The sequence below is a fragment of the Sinocyclocheilus rhinocerous genome, unplaced genomic scaffold (genome assembly GCF_001515625.1).
Source record: "Sinocyclocheilus rhinocerous isolate Xijiao unplaced genomic scaffold, SAMN03320098_v1.1 scaffold360, whole genome shotgun sequence".
Taxonomy (NCBI): Eukaryota; Metazoa; Chordata; class Actinopteri; order Cypriniformes; family Cyprinidae; genus Sinocyclocheilus; species Sinocyclocheilus rhinocerous.
The window spans coordinates 14,106-27,869 of NW_015653490.1; the positions used below are offsets into that span (position 1 = coordinate 14,106).

The window sequence follows — 13,764 nt, forward strand, 5'->3', positions numbered from 1 at the left end:
TTCTTAAAAAAAAAAAAAAAAACACATTTCAAATTCCTTGACAGAAGGTACACGTGACGTGACGTCATAGTGGGCTTTGCATGCACGTCTGCAGCCCTTTAAAACCTAAAAACTTTATCTTGTTCATTTTCTGTCCTTTGATTAAGCACACATGGAAAGAAACAAACAAACTTTAAAGTAAATAATAAATAAAATGTAAATGTTTATTTATTAACTATTTTAGAGACTCATCAACATGCGATTTCAGGGGCATGTTGTCACCCCCTGTGGATGAATAGTCATAATGTTGTGATATTTGATTTTGATGTTACCATAATAAAATCTCTATGAAATCATAAGCTTCACAAACTGAACATTGTAATGCCATGGGAATTTTATTTATAAATAGGTTCAGAAGAAATTTTATAAAAAAATTCAGAAGAAAATGTTTAATCTATGCAGAAAAAACAGAGATCTATTATACACATCCACCCCTTACATATTTTCTGTGAATTAAATGCTCGAGGATTACACATTCTTTTTCGATAAATTACCACACTTTTCCCATTGTAAATAATTTACATGAATGTGTTACAAATTTAGTTCACAGTGACAATAGTCCCTAAAAGTTGAACAAAAGTGGTATTTTAAAGACCAAGAGTGTAAACAATTTAAAACATCACCACTCATCCTTTACAGTAAACCTCAGATATTTGATCATCTTTACACAAACCTGTACTCTTAGACACTATTAAAATCATGATGAACATTCAGAACTTACAAACATTCTACAATTTCAATAAGCACAATCATTTGTCATTAGTGATCCCTGCTTTAATAAGGTTTTAAGGTGCAATCATTTACAAATTCTTAGAGGTATCTTAGAACAAGATCATTATCTAAATCAAGACAAAAAGGCCACATGACTAAATGTTAGGCAGAGCTTTAGAGGCAATGGGCCTGCACTGCCCCCTTCATAATTAAAGTGAAGACCCTGTGCAACTGCACTGAATCCATGACATCTCTGAGACGTTTTATTTTATAAGGCTTCTACTGTAGTCCAGAAAAAAAATCTGTCCTTCAAAATACAGTAGCATCCAGCAGTTGAGAACATGATTGTGAGAAGCCCTTGTGCTTCAACCTGCTACTACACTGTTGTTACTTTAATGCTTAACTTCAACTTCAGCTTCAAGGTCGTTAGTAAATCCAAGAGGAAACTCGAAAAACTGAGTGTATCAGTGCGAGGATCCCCTCCAAGATAAAAGCAGCACTGAAAATAAAATAAAAAAAAACATCCAACCATAACAAAAAAGCCCAGAGAGATGATGAACATGGCTACGAGTGTGCCCTGGGGTGACAGTACCTATGGCAACACTCCTCAGCGAGGACAGGTCTTATGGGAAGAATACCCTTGTGTTGTCAGGTCACCAAACTCAATGCCATTTAAAGACCTGAACAAGCTAATCAAGGTCTGAAGGGTTACTAGGAAGCTACAGGCAGGTGAGTTTTAATTAGGGTTGGAGCTGAACTCTGCAGGGCTGCGGCTCTCCAGGACCGGAGTTCGCCACCCCTGGTGTAGACTATTTACCACTTAAATGTAAATGTGCTCCCCTTCCTTAAGCAAATCAAGAGGATTAACTCTCAATAGGCAAATTCTAACAATCATTTCATGATTTTAGGTTGTTATTGGAGGAAAGACTCAATGTAGTAACCAAGTTTTTTTTGTCAGTGTCATAGCATTAAGCTTACACAGCTTACTGTATGCATGAGGTGTGAAACAAGCTTTATAGAGTGAATGAAGCCTTACATTAAGCTCATCCCAAATACAATAGAAGTGATGTTCCTTCTGTGTTGTGTGCTCTTTATATCCATGGCACCTGTAATGTAAGATGCAAATCATGCAATGCAAGTCCAATTGCTCCAAGTCTAATACACAATAACCCCTTTCACACATACAGACTTTACTGGTAAATTACTGTTAAGAGATCATGTGTGAACAGTACCTTTTCAAAAACACCGGTAAATTCATTCTGGCAATTTACCGGTATGAGACGTTGTAAAATTACCAGTAAATTGCTGGAATGATACTGTGTGTAAACGCAGAATGAACATTACTGGCATGAGCACGTACAAGTTCAGAACGCGGTGACGTAAGACATCTAGTCTGGGCCAATCACAACATTCTTACACAGATGACGCCATTTACTCCACGCTGTGTATTTTGGTTTGAAATCGTGTAATGTGATGTCTCGCTGCATGAATGTGAACGTTTGACACAAAAATGACAACATCAACAAAAACATTGATTGCATATACCCCTCCATGTTAACAAACACAACACCGGGAGGCACAGCCGTTTAGAGGTCATTTCTGGTTAATGACGTCACAGAATTTACCGGTATTTTGAAACCGATGTGTGAATGGTACTTTACCGGAAAAAGACGGAACGTCATTGCCCGTGTGAGCATTTTTGTATTTACTTGTAAAGTCGTTCCGGTAATTTTTCGGCAATTTACTGGTATTACTGTGTAAAAGGGGCTAATGTCTTCAATGTTTGCTTAAATACTATAAAGCATAGACCACAAAATAAACATCTTATTAGTTTGAAAACGATTTTTGGTGGTTTAATCAGTATTTTAAGCCCACTACCCAGTAGCATAGATACTGGATTCAGAGATTAAAAATACACATATATTTATACCCATGGTGCCGGCTCTCTGCTGATCTGAGTCTGCGCTGTACTGCTTCCCTGGTTTCATGTGCTCCTGTAGGGTGCGACTGTAAGTTCTTAGCCTCCTGCGCAAACCACCCGTCTTTCCAGCATCTCCGCTTCCTTGAGTCAACTCTGCCTCCTCTTCTAGCAGCTCTGCCTCTGGAATGTGCATTGTGAGGTGAAGATCATTGAAACTGCATTAATCTGTGAGTCCAGAGTGGTTATTTTGAGGTCATTGGATCGATTAGGGATCTGGCTTTCGGCAACCCTGTAGTTTAGTAATTAAATGGCCTTGCAGGCAATGGATCTAACTGATGCATTTCACCAATAGGAAACAGACACATCCATGCCGCTAATAGCCCTCCCTAGGCACTCTGATCAGGTCACTAATGTTCATTATTCTTTTGATCAAAAGCGCTGCATGAATGTGAACGTTTGTCACAAAAATGACAACATCAACAAAAACATTGATTGCATATACCCCTCCATGTTAACAAACACAACACCGGGAGGCACAGCCGTTTAGAGGTCATTTCTGGTTAATGACGTCACAGAATTTACCGGTATTTTGAAACCGATGTGTGAATGGTACTTTACCGGAAAAAGACGGAACGTCATTGCCCGTGTGAGCATTTTTGTATTTACTTGTAAAGTCGTTCCGGTAATTTTTCGGCAATTTACTGGTATTACTGTGTAAAAGGGGCTAATGTCTTCAATGTTTGCTTAAATACTATAAAGCATAGACCACAAAATAAACATCTTATTAGTTTGAAAACGATTTTTGGTGGTTTAATCAGTATTTTAAGCCCACTACCCAGTAGCATAGATACTGGATTCAGAGATTAAAAATACACATATATTTATACCCATGGTGCCGGCTCTCTGCTGATCTGAGTCTGCGCTGTACTGCTTCCCTGGTTTCATGTGCTCCTGTAGGGTGCGACTGTAAGTTCTTAGCCTCCTGCGCAAACCACCCGTCTTTCCAGCATCTCCGCTTCCTTGAGTCAACTCTGCCTCCTCTTCTAGCAGCTCTGCCTCTGGAATGTGCATTGTGAGGTGAAGATCATTGAAACTGCATTAATCTGTGAGTCCAGAGTGGTTATTTTGAGGTCATTGGATCGATTAGGGATCTGGCTTTCGGCAACCCTGTAGTTTAGTAATTAAACGGCCTTGCAGGCAATGGATCTAACTGATGCATTTCACCAATAGGAAACAGACACATCCATGCCGCTTAATAGCCCTCCCTAGGCACTCTGATCAGGTCACTAATGTTCATTATTCTTTTGATTCCCTAATCCAACATCCCATGGCAGAGAAGCTATTAGCCAGCTTTTTTTCCAGTCGATGAGAAAAACATTGAGCACAGTCTGCAGTTCTACTCATTTAACTGATCTACATTAGTTTTGGGCTATAGCTTTAGATCGTTATTTTGTTTTGATTTTGATTTGTTTTGCAGCGAAGGATATATGCAGACTCAGACAAAGCAATGGATTGCAGACTGGGCCACTATAAAGCAGTGCTACTTGTACTTTTATAGGTTTTTATTAATATTAATTAATCTTTTGAAAGAGCTTATATTTACATTTAGTTTTAATTTTAATCTTAAAGTTTTAGTTAAATTTTTTGTGTTTTTGTCTTTTTTATTATTATTTTTTTTAAAGGGGTTATATGATGTTGCTAAAAAGAACATTAACAACGAAACACAGCGTCACACACAGCAAGCTTGAGTGAGCGGCGGCCGGCGGATTCGACGAAGGAGCGGCTGGCAGCAACAATACTACAGCGAGAAAAAAAGTTACGCCGCCTTTCTTTGCATTTAGTTTAATTATTTTAGTACATCAAGTTAATGACAAGAAAGTTTAAGTTGTTTTTATATTTTATTTTATTTCAGTAAATGCTTATTTTATTAAGATTTTTTATGGTTTTAGTTTTATTTTATAAAATACTACAATTACCCTGCAAACTCTATGAAGTGAAACAAGAAACATGTAAAGATATAATTAGTGACATTTAGATCCAATATTATTTAGATATAATTAGTGGCATTCAGTCATGTAGAAAATGGCCATAATCTACAAACCAAGAAGTAAAACACATAAGTGAAGAGGGAAAATAGAGGGTAAATAAATTGCATTATACCAACCAAGGTGTCTAAAGTAGTCTTCTAAGCCACTCCAGGAGTTTTTCGTGATAAAGGATTTAACAAGACCCCAGGGCTGCTTTTTGTATTTGACATCAGTGTAAATCCTGCACAGAGCGATAATGAGTTCAACTATTTACTAAATTGCTCTTACATCAAGAGATGTCAGTGTCATAGTCATAATAAAAGCAGTTAGATGTACAGATATGAGGACACCGCTTACCTGAGTCTGCACTTGTGCTTGGAGTTGCGGATGATACAGTAGCGATTCTGGGTGTAGAAGTAGTCATGGTACGGTACATCATGTGTGTAGACCTCCGAATCTATCATGTAGTATTGACCCTCCCTCGACTCTTTATATAGTGTCTAAAATACACAAAGAAGAGAAATCAGAAAATATTCCACATACATACACAGGATGAATTTACACAGCTGCACAATACAGATGTCAGTACAGTTTGGATTGCTAAATATGGTTCTGTTCAGTTTATTTAGGATTGAAATACACTGTCTCCTTTAAATTTTGGACAAAGTGACTACCTTAAATATTCAAGACTATGACTATAAACAAATATACAAATGAAATCTTTAAAGACACCAGACAAAGTCTATATATTTACTAGCAATTTTTACATACATTAATCAAGGCTATATTGACTTTGGTTACGTGTCCATATAGATATTATGCAATGTTATTTAATCCTGTGCGCTGCTGTATGTACAAGACAATTTGAGAGTCAATCCTACACATTCATTGTATGAATGTAGACAGTCATCAGACAGGTCATTACTGCATAAAACATGATTATTTCATCTAATTGATTACATCAACTTTAAAGTGCAATTAGAACAATCAGATCAAATAATTGGATGAAGGTGATTTTGTCAGCACGCCTAGTCATTTTATTGTTAAAAATGTTAATTGTTGCATAATATAAATGGAAACAAAAGCTGTCTAGTGTCTAATTAACTGTCTTACACAAACACAACAGCGATTACATGTTTTAAAATTATTCTATGCATCGCAGACCAAGAGCTGAAAGGCCACAATGTATGTTAAGTTCAGTTTAAATAGTTCTGGCAAACTACTTTATTGTTTCATGGATTTAATTTCACACAAAAACAAACAATTGACAAAGCACAGACAACTAACCAAGACAAGACATTTGCAAGATAAAAGTGGCAACAACAGGTGCTAATATTACTAAAATGATCAAAGGTCCCATCATTACTCAGAATTCACAGATACTTGTGATCCACAACGGCAGCTCCTTCCTGCTAACTATGTCTCTAAATATAAATGTGACAATCAAATACTGCACATTAACTGAAAGTGCAACCAACAAAACACAGCCTTTTCATAAGGTTTTTTTTTGTTTGGACAATTAAAAAATTTTTTTTTGACAAATCAGCTTGCTAGATTTTGAAACAAAGCCAAAGAGACTCTAACCTGGGTTTCTGTAGCAGTGGAGAACTTGCCAGCCAGGGGGTTATTAATGGTGATGGTGTAGTTCAAAGTCCTTTTCATACCGCCAGAGGCCTCCCTTTGCCAAGAGGTAGAGCTTGCACCTGACAGGTAATACACTTTTGTTACTATAAACAGGATGGCAAAACAATAAAATGTAAAAATCAATGTTGGTATTTTTAACTAAAACTAAAATACTATTAAACATTGTTTTGGTAAGTGAAATAGAACTAAACATAAAACTCAGAAATGTTGCCTTGGAATGTAACTGAAAATAAATAAATGTAAATAAAAGCTAAAATGATAAAACCACACAATTACTAAAACTAAACGTTAAATAAAAACAAAAAAATGAATCAAACTTTTCAACATTTTAATAAATATTATAATAGTACATAAATAATACTAGCAAAATAAATTGCTAAAATATGACAATATTTCTGGAGGACCAAAGTCTACTATATGCTGAAATGAAAACTTCTACAATTTTTACCAATCACATCTATATAGCAATCGGACTGATTACTAAAGTAGATCATTAGTAAGAGAGGTAAAAGGCTAAGAGAAACACACCTATGATCTTCCTGATATCCATAAACCTCCGCATGAAACTAGAATCGGTGAAAAGCAGGTCAAACATCATCTCAGCACTGATGTGAAAGACCCGGTTCACAAACAGCCTTCCCTGAGACACCGGAGATGCTGTCTCACGTTCTTCCACTACAAGAAATCAATACTGACGTAAACAAAATGCATCAACACTGCCATGGAATGAGACACAGCCAAGACACACACACACACACACATCTCACCCTCCTCCAGGCTGTCGGATCTGCTGTTCTCCGAGAGCTGGTCTTCATTGGCATTTAGATCCAGCGAGAGAGAGGAGTGTTTAGACACTCGTTCAGACCCTGAGCGGTTTAATGATAGATTTGGACTGCGCTGATGGGACGGGGTACTGAGAGTGTCGTCCTGTTGAGAGTTTAATACATATATCAAGTTCAACACCTTAAACTCCGCTTTAAAGACATTGTACTTTTCTTTCTTTCTAAGCAAATCAAATGCAGAGTGCAAAAAGATGACCATAAGGTTGACCATTGATATATTGAATACTCACGATATATTCACAGTGATTTTGCTGCATATTCTTAATAACAATCCTTTAATGAAATGTATACGAAATTTAAAAAAAATTATATAACAATCTTTATGTATAATATATTTTTGTAGTAATGTTAACATTTTTCTGGCAAAATCTTAAACTAGTTCTCAAGTAAAATTGTTGCCTACTTTATAGTTTAAAGACTGAAATGTATTGAGATTTTTTTTCCACTGTATCACCCAACCCTACCAGTCATTTCCACAAACAATTTTAGGAAAAATCCATCTGCCAACGAAACTATATTTTTCAACATACCCCTCCATTTGCTGAGAGCATGCTTTGCAGTCCAACTGAAGACTGTGTGTCGTCTCCCTGTGGTGTGGTGGCCTCATAAGAATTCAGCTCCCCTTGGGGAAGACGAAGAGATGTGGGCCTTTCTGGCCTCCCAGTGTAATCCTCTCCACGCATATTCAGACTGCAACAGAGAGATGGGACCTAAAAACCAAGTAACTGATCTCTCAGTTGTCCAAACAGGTGCTGACATGTGAAGATGTGACTGGGTGTGTGTGCAAGTATGTAGTCAACCTGGGCACGGTGGGTGTGACGGTATCTACTGATGTTTGAAAGCTTTCCATTTCATCATGACTCAATCCTAAATCATTGCCATAATGCTGCTTAACCATCTGCAACAGCTCCAACTTGGTTAGTTTCTGCAAGACAGGAAAGTTACATTGAGCAAAGTACACTCACATGTTTCCGCCCCACCGTTGGCACGTTTGCTTCTATCTGATAAAAATAACTAAAAAAAAAAGAAATTCGCTGAAGCCTCAAGTTCCCGTACTGATATTCATCTAAACCAGCAGATAAAACAGCCCTAACCTGCTTCACACCTCACTGACCAGAGAGCAAACCTGAATTTGACAAATTTACTTTTTATTTTCATTCCATTGTAATTTATGGTTCCGCAGTCGTAACGATAATTTAAGAAAACTACAGTTACCATGGAAATAAGACGTAGAGACGTTACAGCGACACACACTGTAAACGTAAATAGACCGTATCAGCGGACATAGGCAAGAGTTACTCGACAAAAAGTGACTGAAAAACGCCAATAAAGCAATATGGAAAAATAATTTCAAGTTCACAAACATTCGCGTCGTGTTAAAAAAGCGGCCAAACAATCACAACGAAATGCAAAACACTGTTTCAAGGCCGTCTGACAGACAATTACGTTACAAAACAAACTGAAGCGAAAACATTTTATGCTTTTCATAAAGCCAGCGAGCGACTCGTGCTGAAATCAGGAAGCCATGAAAAGCTACAACCGCGCCGCCTAGTGGTGGGCTATTCATTACCTTTAACAGCATATCTGCTTTATCATATCTCGACACTAATTTTCCTGTTATTTCAGATCTGCAGTTCCGCGTTAGTGTAAGGAAAGAGTCAGTATTTTCTGGTTTCAGATGAAGAAAGCCACGCCTCGGTGGGGTCAATGAACTATACATTCATTTGCTGCTTTGTCAAGTATAGGCTACACTACAGATTTAGGTTGTTTGCACTTAAGCATATCCCTGACCTTAGGTCTATACTAGGGTTTTATTCTGTCTGTTTTCCTCACATGGTATTAATATATGCCACATTAGTAACCACCCTAGGCTCAAATACAGAGAAATAGTTTGTGTTGGCAATGGAGACTGACTAAATACTGTAAAATTGATAATGGAGAATATGCTGTTTGCTTCTGATATCCCTGCTCCTAATACATACCTATTTCAGATCATATTTCAGAATAGCCTGTTGTACAGTAGAAATGTACAGTCATGTACAACCAAGCAGGTAGATGTAAACATGTAAAGAATAATGAAATCATCTGTCATGTGGAAACATGTTTGAACAATGTTAGTGAGGCAAAAAAGAAAAATGTTAAAAAGAAAGAAATCACCTTGTCCATTAGAATAATCTGCCAAAGCCGAAACATACCAAGGTAACTTTTCTCCCTTGCTGAAAATGAGCTGAAGAACAACTGTGGAAAATTACAAAATATATATTTTTGTCAGAAAAAAAGAATTTATCCTATATACATGTAGCCTATCTTCATAAATAAGAAAAAAAGAAAAGAATGAAAAACCTTTGATCTCTGAACTTCACCTTCTCTGAATTAGTACTGATCTGGATGGCATTTGGTATCCATTTCGCTGTCTTCTCACGTGACAATGAGATGATATCCTGCATATTTACTGTGATCTAAGATAAAGTTAGTTTATTGTCATTTTTCACAAAGCAGAGCGATGGAATCTATAAAAGAATTTACTAACAAAGTATAGCGGCATTTAAGAGGTACAGTGAATATATAATATAATCTTTCTGTGGAACTCACTTTTGTACCACGAAAAACCTGACTGTAGAAACATAAACAATTCTCTGTAAGGTAGATGCGTCCTTGTAACAAGATATCCTTTTGGAGAGCACAGGTGTAGTCTAGGGAAAAGACGGATCATTCAAACAACATCTAATATACAAATATTGTGGCTCAGCGAACCAACATTTTCAGTAGAGTATATTTTTACATTGTTTATTTGTTTTTTATCTCTCTGTCTCCCTCTACCAGTCTCACCTGCAATTAGTTTCTCAGACTCAGGCACCTCTTTGAATAACCTCCGAAACTCGTCACTCCTCTGTTTATAACTAGTGTAGAGCAATGCTTCAGGTGACTGAGGTGCTGCTATGCACTGCCCACTGACTTCTAGTACCTGTGAGGTAAAACACAGCAATAAATAAATAAACATGTTTATACATACAATGTTTGTGAATCTGTGAAATAGATACTTTAAAAGCTGCATGCTCCCAGGAACAACACGTTTCACATGCCCAAGAGCTTACTAATATCTCACAACATTTAACAATCAATGCCATTTGTGTAATCTCATCATGATACAGTGTCTGTAATCTTTTGCAGGACAAAGTACAGCAAACTGTACAATATCATTCTGCTAAAGATCATATCTATAAATGGAAGTAAATACAGTGCTGCCATGTGACTTCTACCAATTTAATCTTAGTAAAAGCGTGCATATTCATTCTCACCTCTTGTTCTTCTGAGCTCCATTTGCCTTCCCCAGATTGATTGTTGTCCTGTGTGAGCTCATTGGCTGTCACTTGTTTAGGTGTTTTGGTCATGTCTTTCGCCTGGCGAAGTAAAACTTAGTGGCTTCTATATCAATTTGTTAAAGGTAATAAATGTTTTTCTCATTGAATAATAAGTTAGATTGATACTGGCTATTAACTAAACCAATAAGCTCACTAAACTATCTTATTTTATTTGACAGTGCCACAAACATTTTAGAACTTCTTTCTGCAAATTAAAACAAAACATACTGTTGGGAGAAAATACTTAGTTTTGCAGACATTCTAAACTCTCTCTTTCTCTCAAAAAAAAAAGTTTAAAAAGGATTTTCTCATCGATTCCATTAAAATCCATTTCTGGTTCCCCAAAGAACCTTTAAATGAACCATTTTTTCTTATTATAAGGAACATTTTAATTATCTAAAGAACTTTTTTTCCATTATAAAGAACCTTTTATAAAAATGGAATGTTCTTCATTGAACCACAGATGCTAACCTTGGCAGAAACATTACAGAACATTAAGAGAAAAAAACATAGTAAAGACTAAGTATGAAAGAAAGACTTATCAAAGGCTTTTCTCATATCCTAGTCTACAGAATAGGCTACTTACCTGAGAAGGTAAATCCTGGTTATGTGAGACCCAGGCGTTTACAAATTGGGGTTGTGAGAAGGTTATCATGAACTTCAATCGTTGCAGATATTCCAAATGCCCATAAACTTCCGACAGCAGTGATTAGTGTCGTTGGCGTGCTGAGGTGTTTGTTGTCTGTCTCGGCTGTTGCGACTGTCCTCACACCTGGCAACAAGTGTACAGTCAGAATCTACCAGTTCATGAAGCAACGTGCCATTCATCGCTGAGAACAACACTTTTGTATTTGCATATTTTACGTGTGACACCAAGGAGCCTCCTTCGGGTTTTTTTTTTTTATCTCTCTGTCTCCCTCTACCAGTCTCACCTGCAATTAGTTTCTCAGACTCAGGCACCTCTTTGAATAACCTCCGAAACTCGTCACTCCTCTGTTTATAACTAGTGTAGAGCAATGCTTCAGGTGACTGAGGTGCTGCTATGCACTGCCCACTGACTTCTAGTACCTGTGAGGTAAAACACAGCAATAAATAAATAAACATGTTTATACATACAATGTTTGTGAATCTGTGAAATAGATACTTTAAAAGCTGCATGCTCCCAGGAACAACACGTTTCACATGCCCAAGAGCTTACTAATATCTCACAACATTTAACAATCAATGCCATTTGTGTAATCTCATCATGATACAGTGTCTGTAATCTTTTGCAGGACAAAATACAGCAAACTGTACAATATAATTCTGCTAAAGATCATATCTATAAATGGAAGTAAATACAGTGCTGCCATGTGACTTCTACCAATTTAATCTTAGTAAAAGCGTGCATATTCATTCTCACCTCTTGTTCTTCTGAGCTCCATTTGCCTTCCCCAGATTGATTGTTGTCCTGTGTGAGCTCATTGGCTGTCACTTGTTTAGGTGTTTTGGTCATGTCTTTCGCCTGGCGAAGTAAAACTTAGTGGCTTCTATATCAATTTGTTAAAGGTAATAAATGTTTTTCTCATTGAATAATAAGTTAGATTGATACTGGCTATTAACTAAACCAATAAGCTCACTAAACTATCTTATTTTATTTGACAGTGCCACAAACATTTTAGAACTTCTTTCTGCAAATTAAAACAAAACATACTGTTGGGAGAAAATACTTAGTTTTGCAGACATTCTAAACTCTCTCTTTCTCTCAAAAAAAAAAGTTTAAAAAGGATTTTCTCATCGATTCCATTAAAATCCATTTCTGGTTCCCCAAAGAACCTTTAAATGAACCATTTTTTCTTATTATAAGGAACATTTTAATTATCTAAAGAACTTTTTTTCCATTATAAAGAACCTTTTATAAAAATGGAATGTTCTTCATTGAACCACAGATGCTAACCTTGGCAGAAACATTACAGAACATTAAGAGAAAAAAACATAGTAAAGACTAAGTATGAAAGAAAGACTTATCAAAGGCTTTTCTCATATCCTAGTCTACAGAATAGGCTACTTACCTGAGAAGGTAAATCCTGGTTATGTGGGACCCAGGCGTTTACAAATTGGGGTTGTGAGAAGGTTATCATGAACTTCAATCGTTGCAGATATTCCAAATGCCCATAAACTTCCGACAGCAGTGATTAGTGTCGTTGGCGTGCTGAGGTGTTTGTTGTCTGTCTCGGCTGTTGCGACTGTCCTCACACCTGGCAACAGGTGTACAGTCAGAATCTACCAGTTCATGAAGCAACGTGCCATTCATCGCTGAGAACAACACTTTTGTATTTGCATATTTTACGTGTGACACCAAGGAGCCTCCTTCGGGTTTTTTTTTATTTATTTTTTTAATCTAAACTACAACGATTATATTTTATTAAAAATTAAGAAGTTGACAAAATATTTATTTTAGACATTTATATTTATATTATTGTATATATTCATTTCTTAGATGTATACATTTTTTTTTGTTATATTGGCTAATTCAGAATTCAAAATATGTTCAAAATACTATTATATCTTTTTACAAATAAAATAGGCTATAGGCCTATATGTTTATAAACATTTAAGTATATAAACATTTCGGAATTTTCATATAGGATAAATTTGCAAACTAATCGCGTTCACTTGAGGTAAGCATAGCCTATCAACGGCAGACCCCTCTAATTTCGATTTATAAAATTAGTTTGAAATAACGGAAATTGTAGTGATGTATTAAACAAACATGATGTGTTCTAACCTTTTAAAACGCTCTTGCACCAGTTCAGGCATATAACTTTTTTCAAAAAACCGAGAATCTTAAAAGACTACATTATATTGGTTAATGAGGTTAATGAGGTTTAAGGCTAGATTTATCTATGGCATTTAATATGATGTGTAACAAGATAAAGTCAAACAACCTAATCATAGACACAAGTTAGTTATGGCAGTTTATGCAACACATGGAGATAAGACTAGAAAGTGTTAGAACTGTATACAGTCATGGCCAAAAGTTTTGGCCGTAATAGAAATTTTGTGTTTTGCAAGGTTTGCTGCTTAAGCTGTTGTGGTGTTCATTCACTTTGTTTCTAGATTATTGTGTAGAGTGATCAGATGCATTTTAAATAATTGCTAAAAGCTTCATTGGCCAAAAAAAATGAACTTTTCACAAAAAAAAAACAAAAGCCCCTGTTTTTTGATCCTGACACAAA

General features: G+C 36.3%; 1 protein-coding gene across 1 annotated transcript; it reads right to left on the reverse strand.

Moving 5' to 3' along the window:
* Positions 1 to 1,557: 1,557 nt before the first annotated feature.
* Positions 1,558 to 12,858, reverse strand: LOC107716373 (GRAM domain-containing protein 1C-like). The gene is made up of 17 exons (XM_016522783.1): positions 12,598 to 12,858; positions 11,949 to 12,050; positions 11,479 to 11,614; positions 10,484 to 10,599; positions 10,014 to 10,149; positions 9,777 to 9,877; positions 9,548 to 9,643; positions 9,342 to 9,422; positions 7,985 to 8,109; positions 7,715 to 7,874; positions 7,110 to 7,269; positions 6,871 to 7,017; positions 6,283 to 6,401; positions 5,056 to 5,198; positions 4,836 to 4,939; positions 3,559 to 3,729; positions 1,558 to 1,856 (listed from the first exon to the last, which is right to left on the reverse strand). The coding sequence occupies exons 1-17, from the start codon at positions 12,664 to 12,666 to the stop codon at positions 1,783 to 1,785; spliced, it is 2,040 nt and encodes a 679-aa protein (XP_016378269.1). The 5' UTR covers positions 12,667 to 12,858; the 3' UTR covers positions 1,558 to 1,782.
* Between the last annotated feature and the right edge of the window lie 906 nt (positions 12,859 to 13,764).